We start from the raw sequence: 23552 nt of genomic DNA, 5'->3' as shown, positions 1-23552 counted from the left end.
GTTTTTCAAAAGCAAAAAGGACTTAATTGAAGATAAGTGTAGTTTCTAAAGAACATGTATCATTATTTGTAAGTTAACCATCTGCATGTCTTCAAAGCCACCCGGCATTAGCTAATAATTTTTAAGATGAAAAACAAAAAAAAGTTTTTACATGTTTTATTTTTTACGATTTTATTTGCATACCTAAATATCCCAGACAATAATGTGACCCTTTTTATTACTTCAAAAAATTTTATTTTTTATTTTCCACTTTTTTTTTGTTTTGTTTTGTTTTCCTTTATTTCCTGTGTACTACATATAGGCAATTTATAACAAAATGAGAAAAATTATTGAAGAAATTTTAAAATTGAAATATATTTTATTTGAAAGTTTATGGACCTTTTAACCGTGAGCCGGAGAAATTGTATAATCGTATAATTTGAGCTGACTTAACGGTTATGAGAAATGTATCAAGAGTTTTATTTTTTATGCTTCTTTAATAAAGTCTTGTTTTTTGGTTTCATTTTTTTACTGTAAAAATACCAGCTCGCGTCTCTTGTCTTTATTTCTACGGGGGCCGGTTGGGTGGAGGCGCGCCAGCGTCGAGCTGCAGCTTTAACCACACGGTGGCAGCAGACGCACAGCTGCAGCCAAACCAAAGCCTGTGTAAAGGAGGGGTGTGTAGTCTGCAGAAGCACTTCATTAGCCTTAAGATATGGCTGAAGCTTTAAGAAATATGACTCGTGTAAAAAGGTTATTTAACTTAGTATTTCAATTCGATGAGGGAGAACTCTTATTAAATAATTTTAAAAGATGTATTTTAATATGAATATGGAGTTACTTTCTCTGACTTGAACAGATTTTACCTGGCAAGCAGCATTTAGCATTTCCTCACCATTCACTTTAGAGATGTAAAATCATTAAAAAAAAAAAAAAAAAGCTTTAAAGTAAAGGTACAGGGAGACATTTAGTTTGTGACACAAAAACATCCTTTTAATAGGAAGCAGATCACAATCAGGCTGCATTCCAGCTCCGCTTCGTCCTCATTTAAACAATAACGATAAGAAACAAATTACAAACATCCTCAGTAGAAAATAATTCTCTCATGCGAGTTCTGTGTTCACACTACATTCAAATTGAAAACATGATTTCATTTTTTTTCTTTGAAAAACAAAACACACAGATGGCTTATTACACAGCTTGGGAAAGTAAGACCAAGTCAGTAAGCAAAAATAATAAAAAAAGGTCAAATAACATCAAAGAGACACGTGCTGGCACAATTAAGTTTCCCATCATGCAATTTTAGTTGACTTTATTCACAGGGTGGGCATCATTGGTCTCCACAGAGTTGTGTCGGCGTACATGCATGCATGCATGCGTGTCGTCTCACGTGCCCATTTTTGTGCTTGAGCTGAGATCGGTGTGGAGGTGTGTGTGTCGTCTGTGCGTGTGGGTGTGCAGGAGTCGTCTGCATGTCAGCCGAGAAGGCCCGTTGCTGCTGCTGCTGTTGGTTTTTCAGATCCAGACTGAAAAAAGGTTTTGTCTTGAGCCCTGAGATCACACACACGACACATGACAACAGTGCAACCTGCTGGGACTCCTGAAGGAGCACTCCACCGATTTATCACTGCACTTTAGTTTTGTTTTCTGCTGTGCAAACAGGAAAAGAAATTAATAAAAATGATTCAAGCTGATGTAGCAGAGCAGAGATATCATTTGTGGTTCTTTTTTCTTTCTTTTTTTTTCTCCCATGACTAACAAAGCAATGATTTAGTCAACAATTTAGTTTGACAAATGTTAGAAATTCTGGAAGATGAGGTAAAAAAATAAATAAATTAAAAAAAATCTAACTCTACAGTAAAGGTTCAGAATTTTTTAGGTGAGGTGTTAAAACGTAAGAGGTCACTGCAGTAAATAAGTGATAGTTTTATCGTGTAGCATAAATGGAGAGGAAAGCTAACGGCTATTCCAATAAGAATAGTTTTCTAAAGCAACTTCTACCTTTCTAAAACAACTATAGTCTCAAAATGTGGCACATACTTATGTATCCTATTTCTCAAAGATTTAAACTGTCACCACATTTGGATGGGGAAGTTATTTACAAAGGGAAACAAACAGGAAATGGAGGTAGGAGGCGGTGCACCACCGTGGATCTTCCTGAGTGAAACGCATATGAAGACATAATAAAACAATGTAAAACATCTATGAAATAGCGTTCACTTAAACATTGGAATATGTCTGATTTATTTTTTTAATGCTTCACTTTAATCCACCTTTGTCCTGTTGGCTGTGAGGTTGTGTTTGCAAAGTCCAGTAAGCCACCAGAAGCCATTTGTAGGCAGTGAGGAGGATTTTAATTTTTTTTTTTTTTTACCAGTTTACATTTTTGCTAAACTTCTTGACTCTTTAACTAAACATGCCAACTGTTTGATTGTTTGCAGCTGCACCTATAATCACCATTGCCTTGAGTAGGTGTGTGTTAGACATGCACTCAAAGCGAAACATGATTATTCTTTTCAACTGTGTATTATTTTCCATTGGATAACCATGGAGAAGGAAGCAATACGAATGTGGACGCTACATTTTTCCATTGCTTCATGTCATTCTCCCCAGTCTTTAGAAGAGGAACCAGTAATTAGAATGAAACTATACAAGTTTAAAGCGAACAAGCTGATTTTCCTACTGTTTTTGTTTTTCTGTGAGAAACCATTTGCTTCCATGTTAGAAAAATGGTCTGAGAACCAGTAAGAAAATCCTTGCAAAGCATCCTGGGAACCTAGGAAAAATGGGGATATTAAACAGGTACTTTGAGTAGAAATAATTTCCATAACGTATTTAGTTCTCGGCACCTTTCACATAGGAAGATGATTCCTGGTGAATCTTCTCTTACCTCCACTTCTTGTGTTGCAAACAACCAATCCCATCATAAAAAAGGCTTTAAGGTTCGATAAATATTGTTTGCTAAAGGCAGTACGACGTTATTTCAAGAAGGTAGAAGCAGGCTTCGGTCTTAGTCTCTCTTGGATTAGCCGTTAGCTTTAGCCTACGCAAATCCAAATAATCTGGATTTGTGTAACAAACTACCAGCACCTCACTTTAAAAATCCCAAAGACAAGGATGTAACACATTTTCTCATATGGTAATCAGGAAAGGTTTATGATGTGTAAAAATCAGTGGAGTTCTCCTTTAAGCGTTGCCAAAGATTCACAGAGAAACCCAGTGGGGTGTTTGTATTCTTATGAGTCAAGTGGAATCGGTTGGCTTAAATCAAAGGCATGAGTCGGTGTCTCCAAGCAAGTCACGGTTTTCGATTTCACAAGAGCAGAGAGAAAACACTTCTGCTGAGGACAAGTGACATTCACAGGGTTTATTTTTGGTCGATTTTAGCCTCAAAGAAAAGACAACACGTAACAGGCCAATGTGTGGGTGGCTTTAGTCACTGTCACTGACATTTAGAGATACAAAGAGACTGCAAGGCGAGCTTGATTATGGCTATGAGTGTCTGCTTTTTTGTTTGTTTTGTTTTGCTTTTTTTTGCAAGAAAAGGTAACGGTTTATCAACCATTATGACTTAAAATAATGAACTTTATAAATGCTTGGCGGTGACTTTAATGGCTTCATTCTTTTTTTTTTTTTTTTTTTTTTAAAGGGCTTTGGTTTTTGGAGGTGTACTTTTCCTAAAGAAAAATGCAAAATCAAGACACTTTCCTTAGGCAAGAATGTAAAAAAAAAAAAAAGATTATACACTTCCATCAGGAATGGGAGTTTATGAGTCCGTAAAGAAAATATCCCAGTGATTTACAAAAAAGATGTGATCATAAGTTTCCCATTCCTTTGATGTGGATAGTGCCCTTGGTGCTCTTGTAGTTTTCTAACATTGACAGCGCATACAGTTTGGGCGTGTAGATATTGCTCACTATCAGAGAGCCCATATAGTAGGAGTGACAATCCGCCCGGACAGACACGCTAACGCTTTCACACACATGCATGTACACATGAAGAGAAGACACAGCAGTGTGAACAGAGGGTTTGCTCTCGTGCTTTTATGGATACATAAACTAGTATTGCCTTATTGGATGGAGTTAAGAAGCAGTTTCCTGCTGCAGCTACTGTGCCTTGCAAAAACTATTTAAACCTCTTGAAAATGTTTGCATTTTGTCACTTTGCATTCTCAAACTCCTTGGTATTCATCGGGAGGATGGACCAACAACAACAAAAAAAAAAACTTTGCAAGAATTGTAAGGTGGGAGGAAAAGAGGATACATGGTTTTAAAACGTCTTTGCAGAAAACTCATTTCCATCTCTTTCCAGTTTTGCAGTTATTCGCTAACTTGTGTTGATCTGTGACATCAAATTGTAATAAAAATACATTAAATATTGTGGGTGAATAAAAAAAATACTAAAAAGTTCAACGTGTATAAATACCTATGCAAGGTTCTGCAGCTGAGATTAATCTTGTGTTCAGTTGGCCAAAAGAAGCACTGACAGTATGTTTTAGTGAAAATGACAATCCAGTCCACAGATCTTATAGCCCTTTTTTTTTTCTTTTTTTTTTAGGAGGGGGATAATGTGCACTCGGGGGCGACGGGGAGGGTGTCTGGGGTATTGCTCCGTTTAACGTGATGCGCTTTCTGGCCACAACCTCTGCTTCACTCGACACATCACAGCTCCGGCTCAGAACCGTTTCCCTGTCCTCTCTGCAACAATGAGCATTAGTCGAAACCTTTGCTGTTTCAGGGTTATATGCACTGTGCTCAAAACAGATAGCACATCAGAGGACTGGGGGGAGGAGGGCTGCGGTTATAGAGAGGTGAGTCACAGTGTTTCTGGGGTCAACATGCAGGACGTTAATACATTACGGTAAAGACTAATAAACATGTCGCCCCTCGACACTGATTTGTGTTTTCTTTTTTTTTTTGGGGTGGGGGGGTGTTTATTCGGCAGAAACGTCTCACATACCACATTGTATTTTAGGAAGACTGTGGAGAGCGAACGGCACGGATGGCGCTGCGGGAGGTGGGGATGGCGAACGACACAATCAGACATACGAGCAAACAGACGGGCAGAGAGACGGAGTTAATGACGAGGACGGCTCTCCTGAAGATGCAGAGAAGGAAAAGTGCAAAGTAGGTCAAACTATTCACATAGTTTAGTTGTCGGTTCTGCGGTGCTTTTCATCACAACTAATTGTACAGCATATGAAAAGGTGTGATGTAGCAGAAAGAGTGTCGGGGAGATTAAGTAACGGCAAACGTAGAGCTTAGTGCAGATGCAGAAATATTCAAAATTAAATAAAATCTTTGTTTGTTTTTTTTTAAATATAAACTCACTCCCCCGTGTTTGCATTGATAACCTTACAATGTAGATGTTGCATAATGTATGCAGATATATGTACAATAGAGCAGTTTCACGTGTGTGCTTGTATATTGCACGTGGTTTTCTATGTAGGCGCGGGGTGTTATGTGTGTGTAACACGATGCCTCGTCAGGTATGCTTCTGGTGTTTTTGTGCACACGTTTTTTTTTTTTGTTGTTGTTTTTTTGTGGTCGCTCTCTTCCGCCTCAGCTGCGGCCCTCTTCTGCTGAACGCTGGTCGGACTTGAGCTTTACGAATTCTTTGGCCACGTCGTCGTTGTTGCGCTGAGAGAGGATGCGCAGCACCGTCAGGCCCGTCTCGTCCATGTGGACCCGTCGTCCCAGCGGCAGCCAGCAGGTGACGCTGCCCTTGTTTGCTATGTCCTTCACCTGCAGCACGGCCATTCCCACGGTGCGGTCTTCCCTGGCGAAGCAGTAGTCCTTCACACACACCTGCAGCTCGTAGCTCTCCGGTCCCACTTCGGTGCCGAGCGAACTGAAACACATCAAACACGCTCAACATTTTCAGCCACACATCGTCATTCATCTGCACTGCAAAAACACAAAATATTACCAAGTATTTTTGACATGGCTTCAAACTAACCTACCAGTAACTTTATAGCAAGAAATAGGAGCTTAATTCAAGTCAATAATTCCTTAATATTGATGAAAAAGTACTAGCTATAAGTTAAATAATCTCCCAGTTAGTTTTGTCTCAAGTGCCCTAAGATATTTCCACTAGAACATTTACCAATAATACTAAGTTAGATTTTGTGCTTGTTTTTTTTTCAGTGTCTGGCCAAAGCAAGATGATGAAAGCCAGTGGACACTCACTACTGGTAGCTCTCGTTGAACTTTGGCGACCAGCTGTTGTTCTTGGACTTGGTGGCAAATTTCCTCTTCTTGTCACTGAGGTGAGGCCCAATAATGTAGACTTCCACAAAAGGCCTGAAACCCTGTGCTTTCCATTTCAGGTCATTGGCAGCCACCACTGGAGGGACAGATGAAGTGAGCAAAGAAGGAAAAGCACCAAAAGAGAACGTGACTCACATGACACAGGACGCGGCAACAGCCTCTAACCTTTGACACTGATCTTGTGCTCTCCGTTCGGCTGCGGTAAAATGTCCACGCCCATGACCACCTCACCGACCGCGTCCACTCCAGAGGCTGCAAAAGGAACCGAACAACGTATCTATTTTAAACAGAAGTGTGAGGGGGTTGCTCTACAAATACAGTCTTAGACACAATGTCTTGCTTTTTGTCATGCAATGACCTAAAACTTTACTGCGTTTTGCTGAGATTTTCACAATAGGCCAACACAGTGAAGTGACATATGATTGTGAAGTAGAAGGAATTGACAGCTTTCCAGATTTTAACAAATAAAAATCTAAAAAGTGTGGCATGTTGTTGCATTCAGCCCTCGTTTTCATAGCCACCATTCACTGCAACGACAGCTGCATGTCTTTTGGGGAATGTCTCAACCAGATTTGGACATCTACAGTCTGAAGGTTTTGTTTTTGTCCATTGTTTTTTCAAAAGAGCTCAGCCTCAATCAGATTAGCTGGAGAATATCTGAGAAGAACAATTTGCAAGTCCTCACACATTCCTTTAAATATTACAACTCTTATTCTTGGAGGTGTCAGTTTAAGCGGACGACCACATGTTGCCTGTGAGATGCCCAACGCTTGTGTTGGTGTTTTATGACTTAATCCTGCTTTAAACTTTTCCACAACTTTCCTCTGTGTGTGCCTTGATCTTCATGATGCTGTTTGTTCACTAGTGTTCTCTAGAAAAACCTCAAATGTCTTCACAGAACAACGGGATTTATGCTGAGATTAAGTTACAAACAGGTGGTGTTGTGAATACTTTTGCTAGGAAGTGTAAACATATATTTATGCTTCGACGGGATTGACCAGCTTGACCGTTAGATCACAGTTAGAGTGTGAAAATACGTTTGGATTAAACACTACCTTTCTCTGGTGGGGTGTCTTCATTTGTAGTATATCGGATTCCCTTCCCTCCATGGACTGAAGGGAGAAAGGAAGGAAAGATAAGATTGTAAAGAGTAACAGTAGTAAAAGGATCAGCAAACACACACACATGATTGTTAATAAAGCAGATCCAAACATGTTAGGAATCCTTAAAGGATATTTTTGAACTATTTATCAGTTGGGCGAAAATCAGTAAAAAACAAATGTAGCAAGCAGGATTTTGCATAATAAATTATTTTCCACGTCACTGTAAGCAATCCGTTTTCACTCCTTAAAGCAGCAGAGCTGTTTGACAGCAGTTCAAAGTGTCTTTAGAAGAAACTGATGGCGAGCTATTCTCTCTGCCAAAATGTCTACGTGTGTGTCTGTGTGTGAGTTGTCGCTCTCTGAAGTCGTACCCTGAGCATGCTGGGAGAGGACAAACTTCCTGATGAGCTTGTCAGTGGCCTGCGTGTACAGGGACAAGGCGTAGCGCAGAGACTGCAAATCGGGACTCTTCTCTAGGAACGTCTTCTTCAGGCCAACGCCGCCCGCATGGAAATATTGCTGTTAACACATATGACACACACACACACACGTTACTGGACAGCATAAAATGACATCCAAGGCAACATGAGCTGCAGAGAGAAGGAACGTGTGTTGTAGTGTGCAGAAGGGTTATGAACTGAGGAAAGTTCACTCTGTACTAGATATAGATATAGTTATAGATAGCAAACCATGTAAATAACTTTTGTTTTGTTTACAACTGATCTAACATTTTTGCTATATCCAGACTTTGGAATAAAAACTAACTAAAACTAATCAAATAGCAACCTAATACGCTTTACATTACTGAATTGTGTATGTTATTGCACCTTTCTGCAAAAAGCTACATTCTTTTGTGGAGGTATAGACGGGCTTTCCCGCTGGGAGACTGTCATGTTAGTGACATGACAGTCTACCGTGCTCAGTTTGTGGCAAGGTGATAAGACATAGAAGGAGGCCTTTTGCAGCAGCTGCTTCTTGACATCAGTTTGGGGTCTAAAAGCTGTTAGATGTAATTCTTTTTCTGCAGTCAGTAATATTGAATGCATTAATATGCAAATCAGCCGTGCCTCTCCGCTGCTGAGGAGCTGGGTGTGTGTTGCTGAGTTGAAGACAGACAATGTCTGAAAAGACACAAACAAGCTGGAGAGGAAAGCCCGGAGCCTCCTTTGCAAATGAGAAAGCTTCGACACAGACAGAGGGGTCTGTGTTGAGGGGATTTGTAGTGCAGGAGGGGGGAGGGAATATACTCGGCTCTAAAAATCAATGCTCAGCATGTGTCACAGAGAAAATGTCATTCTGTGGGACTCTTGTGTTTTGTGGAGAAAAAGATCCATCAAAGGAGACAGAGATCTGACATGCAGCGAGAGCTGATGCTGCAGTTCCTGAGCACTGAGACAGACATGCAGGTGATACGCCTCAAAAACTCAGAATGAGAGTCTCATGTCCCAGGACTCACTTCTATTTGGTTTGTTTAAAGTGAAAAGACATAGTCATAATGTATTGTCACAAAAAAGGCTTTTTAAATAAACTGTTATAAGGGTTTTAAGACTTTTTTAATGACTTAAAAAAGTCATTAGCTCTGAAAATGTTGTCCCACCCAACAAGTTGAATTATTTTTACTTAGTTATTTTAATTCAAAATCCCTGCAGCTTATTAGTATTTGTTTATTTCTCTCTTTTTAAATCTATTTATTTATTCACATTTGTACATATTCTATTTTACTCTATTTTCTTCTGGAGGTCCCCTTGATGGAAATGGCAACACTGACATGCATTATTTGTAAAAGTGGTGGTTATTTCATCTTATTTACGTCTTCATCATTTTGCACCCAACTTTTTCAGAACAATAGCAGGTATCAACGATAGAAAGATCAGTTCATAAAGAACTGGTTAAAAAGGAAACTGAATCCAATCTGACCTCAGCAGATAACAAGAGGACTGACCAAACTGCAGCAAAGCTGATGTGAAATGTCAGCTTTTAGAAAATATTTCATTTGGAGTGAAGCTCTATATTCTCTACGCTAACAACGTTAGCAGTGCTAATGGTCAATACGAAATTCTAAAAACTGTTTAAAATTTAAATGTTACCATCATTTTGTCTTTGTTTAACTTGTGAAATTCATTTTTACGGTAGCTACTCACACACACAGAGTGTGACATCGCCTCGAATCCTGATATAAATAATATATGACCTGCGATAGCAGAAGAGCTTGACAGAAATGTGTTAAAAGCAGTCTTAGTAGAGTCTGACAAGCGAAACTAGAATAGGTTAAAATCACGACTGCGAGTTTCGTAGCATTTCAAAATTAGAGATTTAAAATTGCCCTTAACTGTCATTTAATGGTGGTGAACAAGAAGCACCAAACAGGTGTCATACCTTTATAGTGTCTAGTGCCAGCTCTATGACTGCACACTGTTTGGGAGTCAGAGCTTTGGCCTCCTCCCGGCCCATGTGCTCCTGCAAGACAAAAATGGCAAAAGAGTTAATATATACGTTAATATAAAAACTTCACTGGTATTTCACTGGTTTTGCTGCCATCTGCATGAGTTACCTTGAGTTTGGAGAGCTGACCCAACTCCTTAGCAGCATTGAAGATCATCTGGGTTCCCTGAAAAGAGAGGAGACAACAGTGAGAGAAAAGATGAGAGTGGTTGCCAACGGTGACAGAAATTACACATGCAGGTAGAAGGTTCATGTTAAAGGCAGTATTTCTTCATGTGTTTAAAAGCTATTCACACATACTTATAATGACCTAAGAGGAAGGAGAATAGAAGCAAAATGAGAAAATGGCAGGAGAGATAGGTTACCGTACAATTATAGTTGAATTCACTAATATATATCTACTGATAGAGCCATTGAATTTAAGATGTACAGAGCATCAAGACGGAAAATTGATGAAAGTATTTTATTTGTGTGTGTGGCGTTGTATTTCATAGATTTTATGGCCCATTTCTCCAATGAATACTATGTTATGAGGACCCACTATTCCCACAGAGATGTTTGTTTTTGCTTTGTGGTTAGGTTTAAGACTGAAGTGAGAATCGAGTTTAGGTCAGGTTTAGCGTTAGGGTTAGGCTATTGAAATAAATGAAAAATAAATGGAAGTCAATGCAAAGTCCTGGTGAAGATAAAAAGACATATTATAGGTGCGTGTGTGTTTCTTACATACCGTCTGGTCTGTAAGTGTTGGAAGCACAATAGTTTTTTCCATCGTGTTCATCACTAGTTTCCACAGTTCCTTCAGCACTCTCTTCAGGACCGTCTTCTCACAGATCTTTGCAAACAGCGACAAGCTAAAACACAACAACACACGATCTGTCAACTCACTGGAGCAAAACACGTCAGAGATCTGTATTTCTATTCTTGTTGCACGTCTGAGGAAACACGCTGGGAAAAGGATTTGGTGTATTAATAAAACAAGAAAGCACTGATATGAAAACCCTTCCTACTGCTACAAAAATAAAATCTTACATAACGGAAGAGATTACACAGAATGAGTGCTGGAATATCTCAGTAGACAGTAGAAAAAAGGCTGACAATCAACAATGTATGATTGAACTTTGTGCCCCGAGGCAGCACTGTGTAAAATAAAATACACATCACTCTGTTGTGAAAATCACTGCCTGAACTCAGAAACCCATCCTGGAAACAGTCAGCAAAGATTAATTTTCCTTTCAGAATGGCAAGTTGTAACTTAATGTTATAAAGTCAACAAATAAAAAAAATTCCTGAAAGTGAGCCCTTTACCCTGCTGTTATTGATCACAGACTGATAAGTTAACATTTTAAATAATTTTGGAAAGCCAAAGATGTGGCATCCTCTGAGATATATCATCTTGTATATCAACGAAGGGAGTGTTTTTATTATCTTCTTTAAGATGAAAAATATTAGATTGAACATAAAGCTTTTGCCTAAGTAGTCTCATGTCCCAGGACTACTATTTGTTTAAAACAGTAAAATCCAGTCTTGCTCACTTGCTGTCCAGGAAGTCCATGATTGGTTGCAGGACGTTGTCAGCCTCCTGAACCACACTTCCATTTGCAGGGACGGTCTGACCTTTGACCTGGGCTAGGATGTCCCCCATCTGCCTCACGTTATCTTCAATCTGGGGCTGGAAGCTATCACGATACCCCAGATATAAAAAACAAAACAAAACATAAGCACAGACTTTGAAGTTGGTGGCATAAAAAACATTTGTGGCTGGTTTTATGTAGAAAGAAGCAGAAATACCCACCTGACAGCAAAGATACGGCTGAGGTCGTCCATGACGCTGTTGAGTTTGTTCTGGAGCTCCTTCAGGAAGTCACTCGCCTCCAGGTTGAGCTTCAGCAAAGACACAGACGTTCAATATGGATGTCATTTACAGGAAAACGCGTACAGAGTGCCTAGCAGAAGAATTCATATCTCTGAAACATTTTTGATTTTGTCACATTACAACCAGAGACTTCAGGGTATTTATTAGGGGTTTGGTATAATCGACCAACACATAGTAGTGGATGATTGTGATGTGGAAGTAAAGGAATGGATGGGATTTCAAATAGATCAGGGGTGTCCAAAGTGAGGGCTGAAGTCCTTCTCTGTTTTAACATACCTGGATCAAATAATGGCTCGTTTGTGGGTCTCTGCAGAACTTTGAGACTCTGAGTGTGTAGTAACCCACAGATCTCTGTATTTATGCTGAGATTAATTGACACACGGGTAGATTATGTGACTTCTGAGGGCAATTGTTTAAACTGGATTTTATTTAGGGGTATCCCAGTAAAGGAGCAGATATTTATTTGTAAAGAAATTTAAAACCATGTATGACTATCTATTAATTCCTCAGTAATGTGTTGGTCTAGCACATGAAATACCTATAAATTAAAAGAAATAAAAAAATATTTTTTGGTTGTAATGTGGTTAAAATGTGGGAAAGTTCAACAGGATTGAAAACTTTTGCAAGAAACTGTAGATGGAAAACTTACATCTTTCCCTCCCATGGCTTCAAACATCTTCTCCAGCTGAACCCGAAGCTGCTGGATGTTATTGATTATGATACATGGCTGAAAGGAGGGAAAAAAGAAAACCATCACACATAGAGCTAAACACACACACACACACACACACATCTCTTACTTCTCTTCCATAGTTTCTTTTTTCCATTTCCACATCTGCTCCAACCTATGTGCTGAAATCAATCATGCTGAGGTCCCTTTAACAGTCATCTAAATGCTTCTTTTGCAAAACCGCATAGTGTCTTGGGGCAGAAGAAGCTGCGGTTTCTGTAATTACTGCTTCTCTTGGGGGGTTCTGGTCTCTGTGGGAGTGTAGTGTACTTTCCCCTCCAAGTGTATACCACTTGGAGCTAATTATACAGCAGCCCTAATTCACTCTGCTAAGTCTCAGTACTTGAAATGAAGAGTGGATTAATGTACCTAAATCAATTAACGTGACCACAAACATCTTAAAAATACAGCTACGATTACACAAACGTCCATCAGATATCTATATATTTATGTCTTTTCCAAATTTTGATATTACCACTTTCTCTTTCTTGACATGATTTGGAAAGTCCTTCGCTATGATGTCCGCATAAGAAAGGAGGACGTTGCCGATAGTCTAGGAGAAGGAAACCACACGAAGTCATGGTACATTAAAAACTGAGACAGAGATGTTCAGAAAGAGCAGATATAGAGAAGAAAGTCACCTTGGCGAATCTCTTCATGTAGTTGCCGACAATCTGAGGGTCGGGACATTCCAACTTGCGAATGATTTCAAAGCTCTGATTGAGCTGGGAGAACACGTCCACCACCGAACAGGAGAACAAAGCGTGCTCCGACGTGACCTGGAACTAGAGATCAAGAGGCGTAGGTTGGTGGTGGACTGGAGGGAAACGTTAAAGGAGTTGCTTTGCGATGCGGACGCTATCAGTAGTAACATCTGAGTTTTCCCAACACTATAAGTGAGAGGTTTTATTTCCCACGAGGGCCTCCATCCAGCGCAGGAACAATGATGAAACTACGTCCTGCTCGGCTGGCTGTGACTGGAATGAAAACACTTGTGGGTCGGTTTCTCTGAAAGCGTTTGGAAACGGAGGGGATGGGTGGGTAATCAAAGGGCTATGATCGGGAAAAGTGCCCTCATTAGCAGCCCAACCATTAGCCCAGAGCTGAATAGCGTTACGGTACGCGACTGAGCCCAGGGACCACCATCTCACTGACGCAGGAAAGCAGAAGCTGCCTTGGGCAACGGTAATTGGACCCAAAGGATCTATGACATATGATATGGGAGACTCTTCAGCTGCGTCGTATCGATCTTCTTGCTGTGCTGGTACGTAGGTGTGAGACGGCGAGCGAGAGCCATTGCATCGTACGTGTGTGTTTACACTAACTGGCGCTGGAACATCTGCTGCGTTCCACGGTGAAGTGTTTTCCACAAGCTTTTGCTATCGAGTCATCATCGATTGCCTTGAGGCCTCCAATCTGCTGCTCACAGCTTGGAATGTGCGGAGTAGCAGAATCGAATTTGCATAAGAGAAAACCATGAATATTTTACTTTACTTACTTTTAGGGGAACTTATCTTGGAGATCACATCCAAGTTGCTGCCTCAGCAGAATTCAATTTAAATTACTTACATATTACTTTCCGGTACTTGCCTGGGCTTTTAAATGTGAATTATAGGGTGTTTTCACTGGTAGACTGGGTTCGATTTTGGGCCAAAGTTGCAACAATTGTTACATTTTCAGCTGGTGCAGTTTGTTGTCACACAAACCAAATCCACCTGTTCCCCTCCCCTGAAGGAAACAACATGGAAACCTCAGAAGAAGACGCTCAGTGCATCTTCCTTCATCACAATATATAATCAAAAATGGAGTTTACCGGTTGTAGGATTTCTCTTTAGTCTCTTTAGTTAAAAGACCACGAGTCACTTCTCTCTAGCGTGAGTTTTTGTTTTGTATTTACCCAGAATTCCCTATAGTTCGCTTCCTGTTTATGGACCTGTCTGAGGTCCACTTGCCTCCACATATTAAGTTTATTCACGCCAAAGCTCACGGTAACCGTGTAGAGACCTAGGTTTTTAAGCGGACCAGAGTTCCCTGTTTTGGTCTGCATCAGAGTTCGATTCACACCTCCCCAAACAAACCCTACTTTCTATACAAACAAACTAGAGTTTGATTAACTAGAAATTTCATCATGTTTCTTTAAGGGGAAACACTTACCCCATCTTTCTTGTCTCTCTCCAGTGCGCCGTGGAGAAAATCTCTGGAAACTTCCTCGTTTTCGTCCAACCACATGACGACGAACGGCTCAAACCAGCTGCACAGCGAAGAGCAAACGGGTGCAACATAAATCTTCCCGTCAGGGTGGCAAATAGGACCGGAGAAGTGTCTTGCGACATAGAAAACACTCACGCTGGATATTCGGGTACGTGCTTCTGGAAAGTGGGCAACTCCTTGCAGTACTCGTTATAAAGCCACTTCACCTTGAAGTGCAAATTCATGTAGTCTGCACTTTTACACAGGCGGTTCTTCTCATGCTCTAAATATCACACAGGAGGACAGAATAAGGAGAAGCCCACACCTTGCTTTGTTTCTTTTCACACAAACATTGTCTTGTAAAAGTATCTATACCCCGCTGGCTTTTTCTTACACATTCTGCTGCTACAGTCAAACGTCAATGTGCTTTATCGGGATTTTGTGCGATAAAACAGTGCACAACTGTGAAACGGAAGAAAGATGTAAAATGTTATTCAATATTTTTATAAATAACATATGAATAAGATCCCTCAAGCGAGGCACCAGCACCCTTGCGACCCCAGTAGGTACAATAATGTATGATAATGGATGGATGGATGGAATATGAATAGTATCCTTAATTTGATACTGCTAAATAAAACCCATGACCATTAATTGCTTTCAAAATTCAACAAATTAGTAAATACGTGACTCTGAAGGAGCTGCAGAGATCTACAACTCACATGGAAAAATCTGTCAATTTGACTATTACTTGTCTGGCATTAATGGAAGCGAGTCAAGAAGAAACCCAAAAGATGTTTTATTTCAAGTTTTAAACTTATTTAACCAGGTGAGTTATTAAAAACAAATTCCTATTTACAGTAATGACCTGGCAAAAGTGAAAGAAAGTATCCCAGAAGAAAATTCCAGTTTAAACGGGTAAATCTTAAATGTAACCCAAAAGATTTGCAGTAACACTTGCAGCGCAAATTTACGCCGCATCTTTCAGATTTTTATTATAATGCATAAAAATGTTTTAAAACGTTCCTTTCACTTCCCAATTATGTGCAACTTTCTCTTGGTTTACTACGTAAAATCCCAATAAAATACATTGAAGATAGTGGTTGTTATATGACAAAACACAAAAAACTTCAAAGGCAAAGTAACTTGCAAGCCACTGCATAATTAATAATTAATATCTCTTTGTTTCTTTGGTTTAAGAAACAAAGAGATAAATACTATTCTATGATATTTACAACTTACCTTCCATGGCGTATTTCATATCTTGTGCAAACATGTTCCACATGACTTCAGCACTGATCTTACCCACATTGAGTTCTTGGGGAAATCTATAAGAATGAAGCAGTTGTGTCTATTTTAATCTTGAAATCCAGTAATGGTGCTGTGTTACTGAACAAGAGGCTCATTTATATCCAGCAGCACTTTTTCTAGAAACCACAGACCTCTAAAATCTCTCGAGGAATAAGGAAATAAACAAGCTGCAATTATCCTCATTGTTTCTCAAAACAAAGCCCATGGGCTCCTTTAAATTAATCATCATAAATATTAAAATAAATGTCCTTTTTTTTATACTGGTTTCCTTTCTAAACTAGGGAGGGTTCACTGTTGTGAACGGTTTCCAATAAAGCTGCTATCTAACAATACTTTTCATAGTACAACTACAATAGATGCAAATGAAAACACACTCACTGATTAAGGCAAAGAGTGTATGAGTTCTTATCTTCCTCTATTATGGAAACAATCAGTGTGATGAGTTTTGACCAGAAGTCCAGATTTTTGATGCTGGGACCCTGTTCATCTGGAGGGACGGCTTTCGACTGCAAACAGAAAGATGAAGGAGAAAAGCAGCACACGTGAGGAGTTTATAAAGACAACGAGGGAAGAACATGGACAGAGATGTGCATGAGCGCTGACCGGGCAACGTGGACCTGCTTCATATGTATAAACTCACCGGGTCTGTCTGATATTCCCTGTTGTACAGGTCGTGGCAGTTGTTGAAGATGTACTCGTAGGTAGAGTTGAGACAGGCTTTTACACAGTCCTTCACCACCTGACTTGCCCTGGGGGGACTCTGCAGCTCCTGGACCTGAACACAAACAAGAAGAGCCATATGGTGGAGTCAAAACAATGCCATAAAGTAGCTGTCAGACTCACAGCGCTTCAGCAGGAGGCTATCTCACTGTAGATTTAGCCAGAGGCTCAATGAAACAATTGACATGTAGAGATCCATTTTCATGCTTGGTAAAGTTATACTGATTCAGAATATATCTCTCCAGACTAATTTCTAAAAAAAAAAATTCGATCTGCTGTGATCTGCTGATATTTTCAAAAGATGCAAAAATAGCAACTTTCAGATGTGTGTGTGTGTGCTCACCTTCATCCTGAAAAATGTGATGCTCGTCAGCAGGTCGACAGTAGACTTAAGGTCTTGTAGTCTTTCAGGACTGCTGGCGGGGAAGTTATTCTTGTAGCGCAGACAAACAGAAAGGCCGTAAGAAACTGCAGCATCAGCATCAATATCCACAATGCTTTATCACAGTCTAAAAACACACACGAATCCCTAAAAATAGCACATGCAGACGCGGTCAGCGGGAGACGGATAATCAACTGCACTCGTGAGGCCGCTTAAAGCGGCGTGTAAATTAGAATCAGCAGTAAGTACCCGATACATGGACAGGTCGATCCTCAGGGAGTTGTGAAGCTGATCCAGCAGTTTGACAAACCGTTCTTTCTGCAGAGAAAAAAAAAAAACAGAGCAGCTGTTACCTTCTGAAAGCACAAAGCCTGGGTTTTTTAGACCTCACGTCGTTTCAGTGCACATGAACACCTCGGATTTGATTCTCACAAATTTTCTGAGTGGCTGCACTTCAGCTGTTCTCACTTCTGCTTTTTTTTAATGTTCCTCTAAATTAAATTGTTGTTTCAATTAACAACAAGGTAACTGAGCTTTGACATTTGTAAATTGAATCAGAGTCTGCATCACTGTGCATCTAAAAATAGAATTATTTTTGCAATGAGTTATATCCAGTGTGTAATCTTTTTGACATTTTGGTCTCTCTTAATCTAAAGAATGTGGTTGTAGAAACTGTACTGGAATCAGATTTTTCTTTAGCTGTCTAATGTGATGTTATCCTAAGCCACATGTGATTACTCAGTCTGCTCCATCATGACACCACCTACCAAACGTCTAGTGTAGCTGAATCCAGACTGAGAGAGAAAATTTCCCATCAGAGTCAGAAAGAGAGACCTGATGGACTTTTCTAATTTGTTTGTGGAAACAGTATTCTTGTTTGGATCATACATCATGCTTCAAGTTCTTTCAAGGTTTTCTATTTCTTCAATGTCATGGGAAGGTGATAAAGGTTACTTAGTACTTTTTTAGCTCTCCAAATGATCCAAAGTGAAATCCCTCCCAAGTCGTCTGGTGACCCGGGTCAGAACAATCAGCCTGCTGGTCTGAAGGCGGGAACAGCGTGAGCAGACCCACAAACTTGTGTAAAGAGTGAGATGATGAATTAGCACAAATTATGGCTGCCTCTGTTTTCATGGTGCTGCTTCAGGGGTTGAGAGCTGACTGGGTAAGGCAGGTACTAAAGGCGGCTTTTGCCACCTTTTTCTCGCTCGTAATAAACAAAAGGTTATAAATTAGACTGTAAAACCCTGTTCTTTAATCATTCATAAAGTATTAATAAATATGGGCTCTTTAAGCTCTTTAGATAAAAAAAAAAATCCAGTTTCCTCATCAAGAATCTTCTGTTTTAGCTGTAGTCTGTAGATTTAAAGTGTAATGTATCATTTTTATTTTTGATGATAGATAGGTGTAGATCTGGGTTCCACTGATACACTTCTTGTTATTTTTTTTCCATCTTTAAATTAAGTGTCAATTACCAGACACTTAAAATACTAAAAAACAATAAATAAATGAGAATTCAGATAAATATACTGTAATTTCCTTGCTTCTTCCTATGTTACAGAGATTACTCAATGCAAAGGTCAGTAGCTCATCTTTCTGATTCATTTTAACGTTATTAGACTAATTGATATTTGAGAGACTGTTAGTCTGACTGTTTTATGAACCAAAATATAATGAAACATAGTTTAACCAAGTCAAGAGCAGCATAGTACATGTGGTTGACCATGAGAGGAATCACATTTACTTGTTTCTTAAAGAGTTTTTAAAAGCACCATCGTCCATTTATCACATATCTCCTATAGCAGTTTTTTTTTTCCTTCTGGGACTTACGCCAAAGTTTGATGCAGCGAATCTGTCCGAGGCAGAAACATTGTTGGAGGACTGGGTGGTGTGGGCGTAGTAGGCGTTGATGTTGGCAAGGAGGGTGCTCATCACAGCTGGCACTCCTGGGCACATGTACTTAGACGATAAGCAGGCAAAGTGGCTGTTGGGGAAAAAATTGTAATAAGGCCATTTAGTAATATTTTCTCTTCTTTCCCCACCTTTTTATTCTTAGATATCCAGTAAACTAAACGTGTGGCTGACTGTGTGAATAAGCTTTAGGTACTGACGTCATGGCCTGGTAGATGGACTCTACTCCGTATCTCATGGCAAACTCATCCACGATCTCCTGTGCAGTTTCATCAAAGTACACCTTCCAGGCATCGTCGCCTTTGGCTTCTGGGATCTTTACTACGCCTCCGTTTTGGTCCTCAGTGGTGTACTGGAATAAGTGCTGAACGCAGACAAATAAAAACGTTAATACATTTTAATGTCTGAAGATATTCTTTTTAACAATAGGAGTAGCAACTGTTGTATTGGTGAAAAACTATGTTACTGCTGCATGCTTAATGGTGTCGCTAAAACAACAAAACTATTTCTCTGTCCCTCTGACCTCGTGCAGACAGGTGTACTGGACATGGTAAGGAGCTACAGTCTCTTCTCCTTTGATTTCCACACTTATGTGCATCCGGATGGCCCCCGACACGGCAGACTTATCTGTTCTCTTATCTGTTAAATAAATATTAGATACACACACTTCATTAGTAGGGTGAAATCTCCTGGATCTACAGCAGACAAGCTCTTCGGCTACATGTTTCCCCGGCTCTTATCTCCTGGTGACTCACTGCTCCTGTCATCCGTTTCTAATCTTCTCCCGGCGTTATTGCGCGTAACTCACCCAGGTTGTACCAAACGTCCATCTCCCCGCTCAGAGTGCGGACTTCGATGATGGTCTGACCCAGGAAGTCGTCGCTCTCGCGTTTGAACCTCTGTTTTACGCGGGACTTGATGTCGTCATCTTCGTCCCAGACGCGGACCTTGATCCGGTCGGAAGAGTTGTGGCACTCGCTGGACGAGACCGAAGCAACACAAACATCAGAAGTTAGGAATCTTAAATTCAAATGCTAGTAAAACGATACTTTTTAAAGTGAGCATAGAATGATGCCTAAATCTGTCATAGTTCGCTGCAGTGCTCACAAGTGAAAGCTCTCTTCCCAGACCGGGTTCAGGTTGCCGTAAATGGTTTTGGTCCTTTTCTTTGTCTTTCCGACTTGGACGGTTACATAAGGGTCACTGGAGCCTGTTTTGTCTTTAGCCTGAAGGCCTGGGGCACAAGCCACTAAAGAAAGGGACCATAAAGACACAGCTAAACACACTGACAGTATAGGATACGTCTTACTATAAAACAACAATCAGGTGATTTTTTGCTGTATTATTTTAGTGGATTTCCACATCAGCTCTTAGGCAATAACACAACTGAAACCAACATAAAGTATCACACATTTGTCAAGTGGAACAAAAAGGAAACATAATGTTGAATTTTTTTCACAGTTAAAAATCTGACATGTGTGGCATGCATGCAGGTTCAGTAATCTATATTTTGATGCCCCACAATTAAAGTAGTAGTAGTAATAATAGTAGTTGCTGGATCCTAAATGGTTGGTGAGTACGTGACTGCAGTTAGCATGGCTAGGTGAAAGTTTGGACGTAAATCCAACTGAAACACTGTGGTAAGACTTAAAACCCGGACCACCTGTTCAGACAGATGCAGGTTTCTGTTACTTTATTTACCAAATGAGTCTAAAACAAACCTGTGATGCTAATCTTTGCCGACCACTTGGAGGTCCCGTCGAGCACGCTCTGTTTGATCTGTTTCATGTGCGTGCTGTGCGTCGTCTTGTCCAATCCAAACACCTCTTGGATTAGCTCAAAGATCTCTGGTTTGTTCCTCTCCCTGATCTTCATGCGGTCCTTCAGCACCATTATGATGTTCTGCGTCCGGTCCTCTGCGCCGTGCTTGGAGCTCTTTTCCGCGGCTCCTGATGTGGCAAAAGCGTTGCAACGCAGGAGGACAAGTTGCAATTGTGAGTATTTCTTGCACAGAGCCTCATCCAATATTTCCAGGCAATAACTCTCTTTAGAGAGAGCAATAACTCTCTCTAAAGAAAGAGTTTAAATAGGGACAGATTAAATTTCAATGTCTTTGGCAGCTTCTGGCCGCTTCCAAAACCAAAACCAAAACCAAAACAGCCACTCAATCTGATTATTGAGTGGCTGTAAATAGTGGCACAATTTGGGAAACATATCTTAAAACAAGCTCTTTGGAACCAGGAGAAATTCACTAAGCACGTCATAAAAGACGCTAAAATCAAGGCAGCAGCTTAAAAGTCTCTCGTTGTGGAGCAAAATTAGAAGAAAAAAAAACAGTTTGATAAGTCTGTGGGGAGACGAGAGAGGAGAAAGGAGGCCGGGTTGTGACAGCACATTACTCAGCAGATAAATTGGAAAGGAAGAGGGAGGAGAATGTGAGAGTGGATAGAGGACAAGAATAATGGGATGTCAATCTGGCAGAAGGAAGCAGAGTTTGGGTGGAGGACAAGGTGGATGCTCATAATTAAAGATGCGCACACTTGTGTGCTGATGTGCAAATATCTGTGTGATCTTACTCTGCAGACAGTCGGCATTAAGCAGATCCTGGCACTTTTCGTGGCATTTGACGCCGCACTCAGAGCAGCGCATGCCCTGCCGCGCGATCCCCCACAGCAGCCCCTCGCATTCGTAGCAGTATGTGGGGGTGGTGGCGGTCCACACTTCAAAGTTATGTGGAGTGGTGGAGGAGATGGGGTAAATTAAAGCCTGCAGGGTCTTTTTATACACGTGGCTCTTCTGCAGGCACAATGATAGGAGGGGGGGGGGAAAGGACAAGTTTTATTCCCGCAGTGATAATTTACTGGAAAATCTTGAGAACTGTGACAAACAGCTGTGAGGAGAGAAAACCCACCAGCTCCTCATTGCCAAGAGTGGTTGAAGCCATGGCCGAGGTGATTCCGGCTTTGCGGGAGTTCTGCACCAGAGACTGGAGGCAAAATAACACAAACTCACATCTGAATATCTACAACTGTTGTGTTTTTCTAGGTGATGCTAAATGATAAATAAATACTCACCATAGCCTAATGAGCCCAGGCCATGATGAAACACAGACAGAAAAACAAAAGGAGATAATTGTTTTCTTTTATTTTCCTTTTTCAACGGCAGATGTTAAGAGCATAATTTCAATATCATAATATTCACAAAACTCTCCTTGTATTGTTGTAAAAAGTCCCAGAGTTCAAATATCATAAAGCAAGACACACTTAAAAACAAACAGCACACTGACAATCTGAGTTACGAAAAAAAAATCAACAAACTTGTTACTAAGGTTACTGAACATTATATGGAGTATCATAAAATCTATTATTAAAAGATTTACTTTTAACCCATAACTATTCTAAACAGGACAAAGTCAACACGCTCAGAGTTGGCGAGGTGAAGGGGGAACTATTTTTTTAAACCTTTCCTCTACATAAGAGTTTCTTATTGGGCTATTAAATCAAGAAAAACTGACACTTGGTACTGAAGTTTCTGACTATTAAGAAACATACTGAATGTGTTGCAAACTTCTCATCACTTTTAAAACACGATTGCAACACTAAGGCAGGGTGTAGCAGCATCGTGGTGCGAGGACGGATTATCCTTGAACAGATTCTGGGATTTTGTGAAAAGACACAATGTCAAATACATAACTAAATGTGAATAAATCTTTGATTAAAACCTGTTTCTTTAAATATATAAAGTATGTAAAATATAAATATATAAAATATAAATAGAAAATCTTTAAATATTAAGAAAAATGTATTACCATCTGCCTCAAGATTTTAATCAATACAAGTGTGGCGTATGTAGTGCTTTGTGTGTTTGCTTTATTGTCGTTTCTCACCAGATCTCTGACGAGAGGAATTGCTTTTCTCTTGCGAAGGTCAGGCATGCTGTCAATACTATAGAGCGCACCTCCCATTCTGTAGAAACACAATGCCACATCAATATATATTCATTAACAGGGTAACAGCTCTTTCTAGCTGGTCAAAAACAACAAAAACAATGTAGCCACGAAATAGTGTTTGAGCCTGAGAAGCTAATGTATCTATTTTTAATCACTGCTTCTAATGCTATGCAACATGAGGACTTCTCAAGGACTTAACTGGAAAATTTAATTACCCCAGCCTCCTCCTCTCAAATACTAATCACAGCTCTCCATTCCTTTATATGATTGCTTTTTTTGGGCTTACTAGTTAATACTTCAGAAGGCATCTACAGTTTTCACAACTAGATCCGCCTTCAGTGTAAATAGCCCGGCTGATAGAACTGGAGTAGCTTTGCAATATATATAAAAGATTCCTACACAGTTTCCATTTCAAAATCCCATACATTTTGCATTGTTTAATAATCTTTTGAACATTTGAATATGATACATTTTTCCTGAACTGATTGGGATTTATTGTCTGAAACAATCCAACACTGAAGCTAGCTTTAAATTTCACAGTGTGGTAAAGGAAGATTTTGCTGATTTTTATTATCTGTACTAAATTAGATCAACTCTCTCTTGCGAAATATGGACAGGCTTTCATTTTTGCAAACATTTCAAAAACAGTAGTTTGAATACTAAACTAGACCCAACATAACAGCTACATTTTCA

The 23552-nt window shown here is 39.9% G+C and overlaps 1 protein-coding gene and 1 long non-coding RNA gene across 3 annotated transcripts in view; both read right to left on the bottom strand.

Moving 5' to 3' along the window:
* Positions 1 to 2336: 2336 nt before the first annotated feature.
* Positions 2337 to 5233, bottom strand: LOC106951445 (uncharacterized). The gene is made up of 2 exons (XR_001425818.1): positions 2561 to 5233; positions 2337 to 2420 (listed from the first exon to the last, which is right to left on the bottom strand). It is a non-coding gene; the product is annotated as an uncharacterized LOC106951445 (long non-coding RNA).
* A 64-nt stretch (positions 5234 to 5297) lies between these two features.
* Positions 5298 to 23552, bottom strand: part of LOC106951441 (protein unc-13 homolog A-like) — a 37206-nt gene continuing 18951 nt past the window's right edge. For both annotated transcript variants that reach the window (XM_015038988.1, XM_015038986.1), the window contains 30 exons: positions 22797 to 22875; positions 21985 to 21990; positions 21822 to 21896; positions 21487 to 21706; positions 20632 to 20859; positions 20018 to 20159; positions 19719 to 19888; positions 19434 to 19549; positions 19111 to 19274; positions 18830 to 18983; positions 17249 to 17317; positions 16961 to 17050; positions 16538 to 16672; positions 16276 to 16403; positions 15829 to 15914; positions 14743 to 14869; positions 14551 to 14647; positions 13038 to 13181; positions 12872 to 12949; positions 12316 to 12393; positions 11586 to 11674; positions 11326 to 11469; positions 10521 to 10644; positions 9903 to 9959; positions 9728 to 9808; positions 7723 to 7870; positions 7304 to 7360; positions 6414 to 6500; positions 6168 to 6324; positions 5298 to 5829 (listed from right to left, as the gene is read on the bottom strand). In XM_015038988.1, the coding sequence (XP_014894474.1) occupies positions 5541 to 5829; positions 6168 to 6324; positions 6414 to 6500; positions 7304 to 7360; positions 7723 to 7870; positions 9728 to 9808; positions 9903 to 9959; positions 10521 to 10644; positions 11326 to 11469; positions 11586 to 11674; positions 12316 to 12393; positions 12872 to 12949; positions 13038 to 13181; positions 14551 to 14647; positions 14743 to 14869; positions 15829 to 15914; positions 16276 to 16403; positions 16538 to 16672; positions 16961 to 17050; positions 17249 to 17317; positions 18830 to 18983; positions 19111 to 19274; positions 19434 to 19549; positions 19719 to 19888; positions 20018 to 20159; positions 20632 to 20859; positions 21487 to 21706; positions 21822 to 21896; positions 21985 to 21990; positions 22797 to 22875 (3619 nt within the window). In that variant the 3' untranslated portion in view covers positions 5298 to 5540. The remainder of the gene's footprint in view (positions 5830 to 6167; positions 6325 to 6413; positions 6501 to 7303; positions 7361 to 7722; positions 7871 to 9727; positions 9809 to 9902; positions 9960 to 10520; positions 10645 to 11325; positions 11470 to 11585; positions 11675 to 12315; positions 12394 to 12871; positions 12950 to 13037; positions 13182 to 14550; positions 14648 to 14742; positions 14870 to 15828; positions 15915 to 16275; positions 16404 to 16537; positions 16673 to 16960; positions 17051 to 17248; positions 17318 to 18829; positions 18984 to 19110; positions 19275 to 19433; positions 19550 to 19718; positions 19889 to 20017; positions 20160 to 20631; positions 20860 to 21486; positions 21707 to 21821; positions 21897 to 21984; positions 21991 to 22796; positions 22876 to 23552) is intronic.

The sequence above is a fragment of the Poecilia latipinna genome, unplaced genomic scaffold, assembly GCF_001443285.1.
Source record: "Poecilia latipinna isolate Pla-1442-1.1 unplaced genomic scaffold, P_latipinna-1.0 Scaffold459, whole genome shotgun sequence".
Taxonomy (NCBI): Eukaryota; Metazoa; Chordata; class Actinopteri; order Cyprinodontiformes; family Poeciliidae; genus Poecilia; species Poecilia latipinna.
Note: the sequence above shows the minus strand (reverse complement) of the source record. Positions and strands in the feature narration are given on the sequence as shown.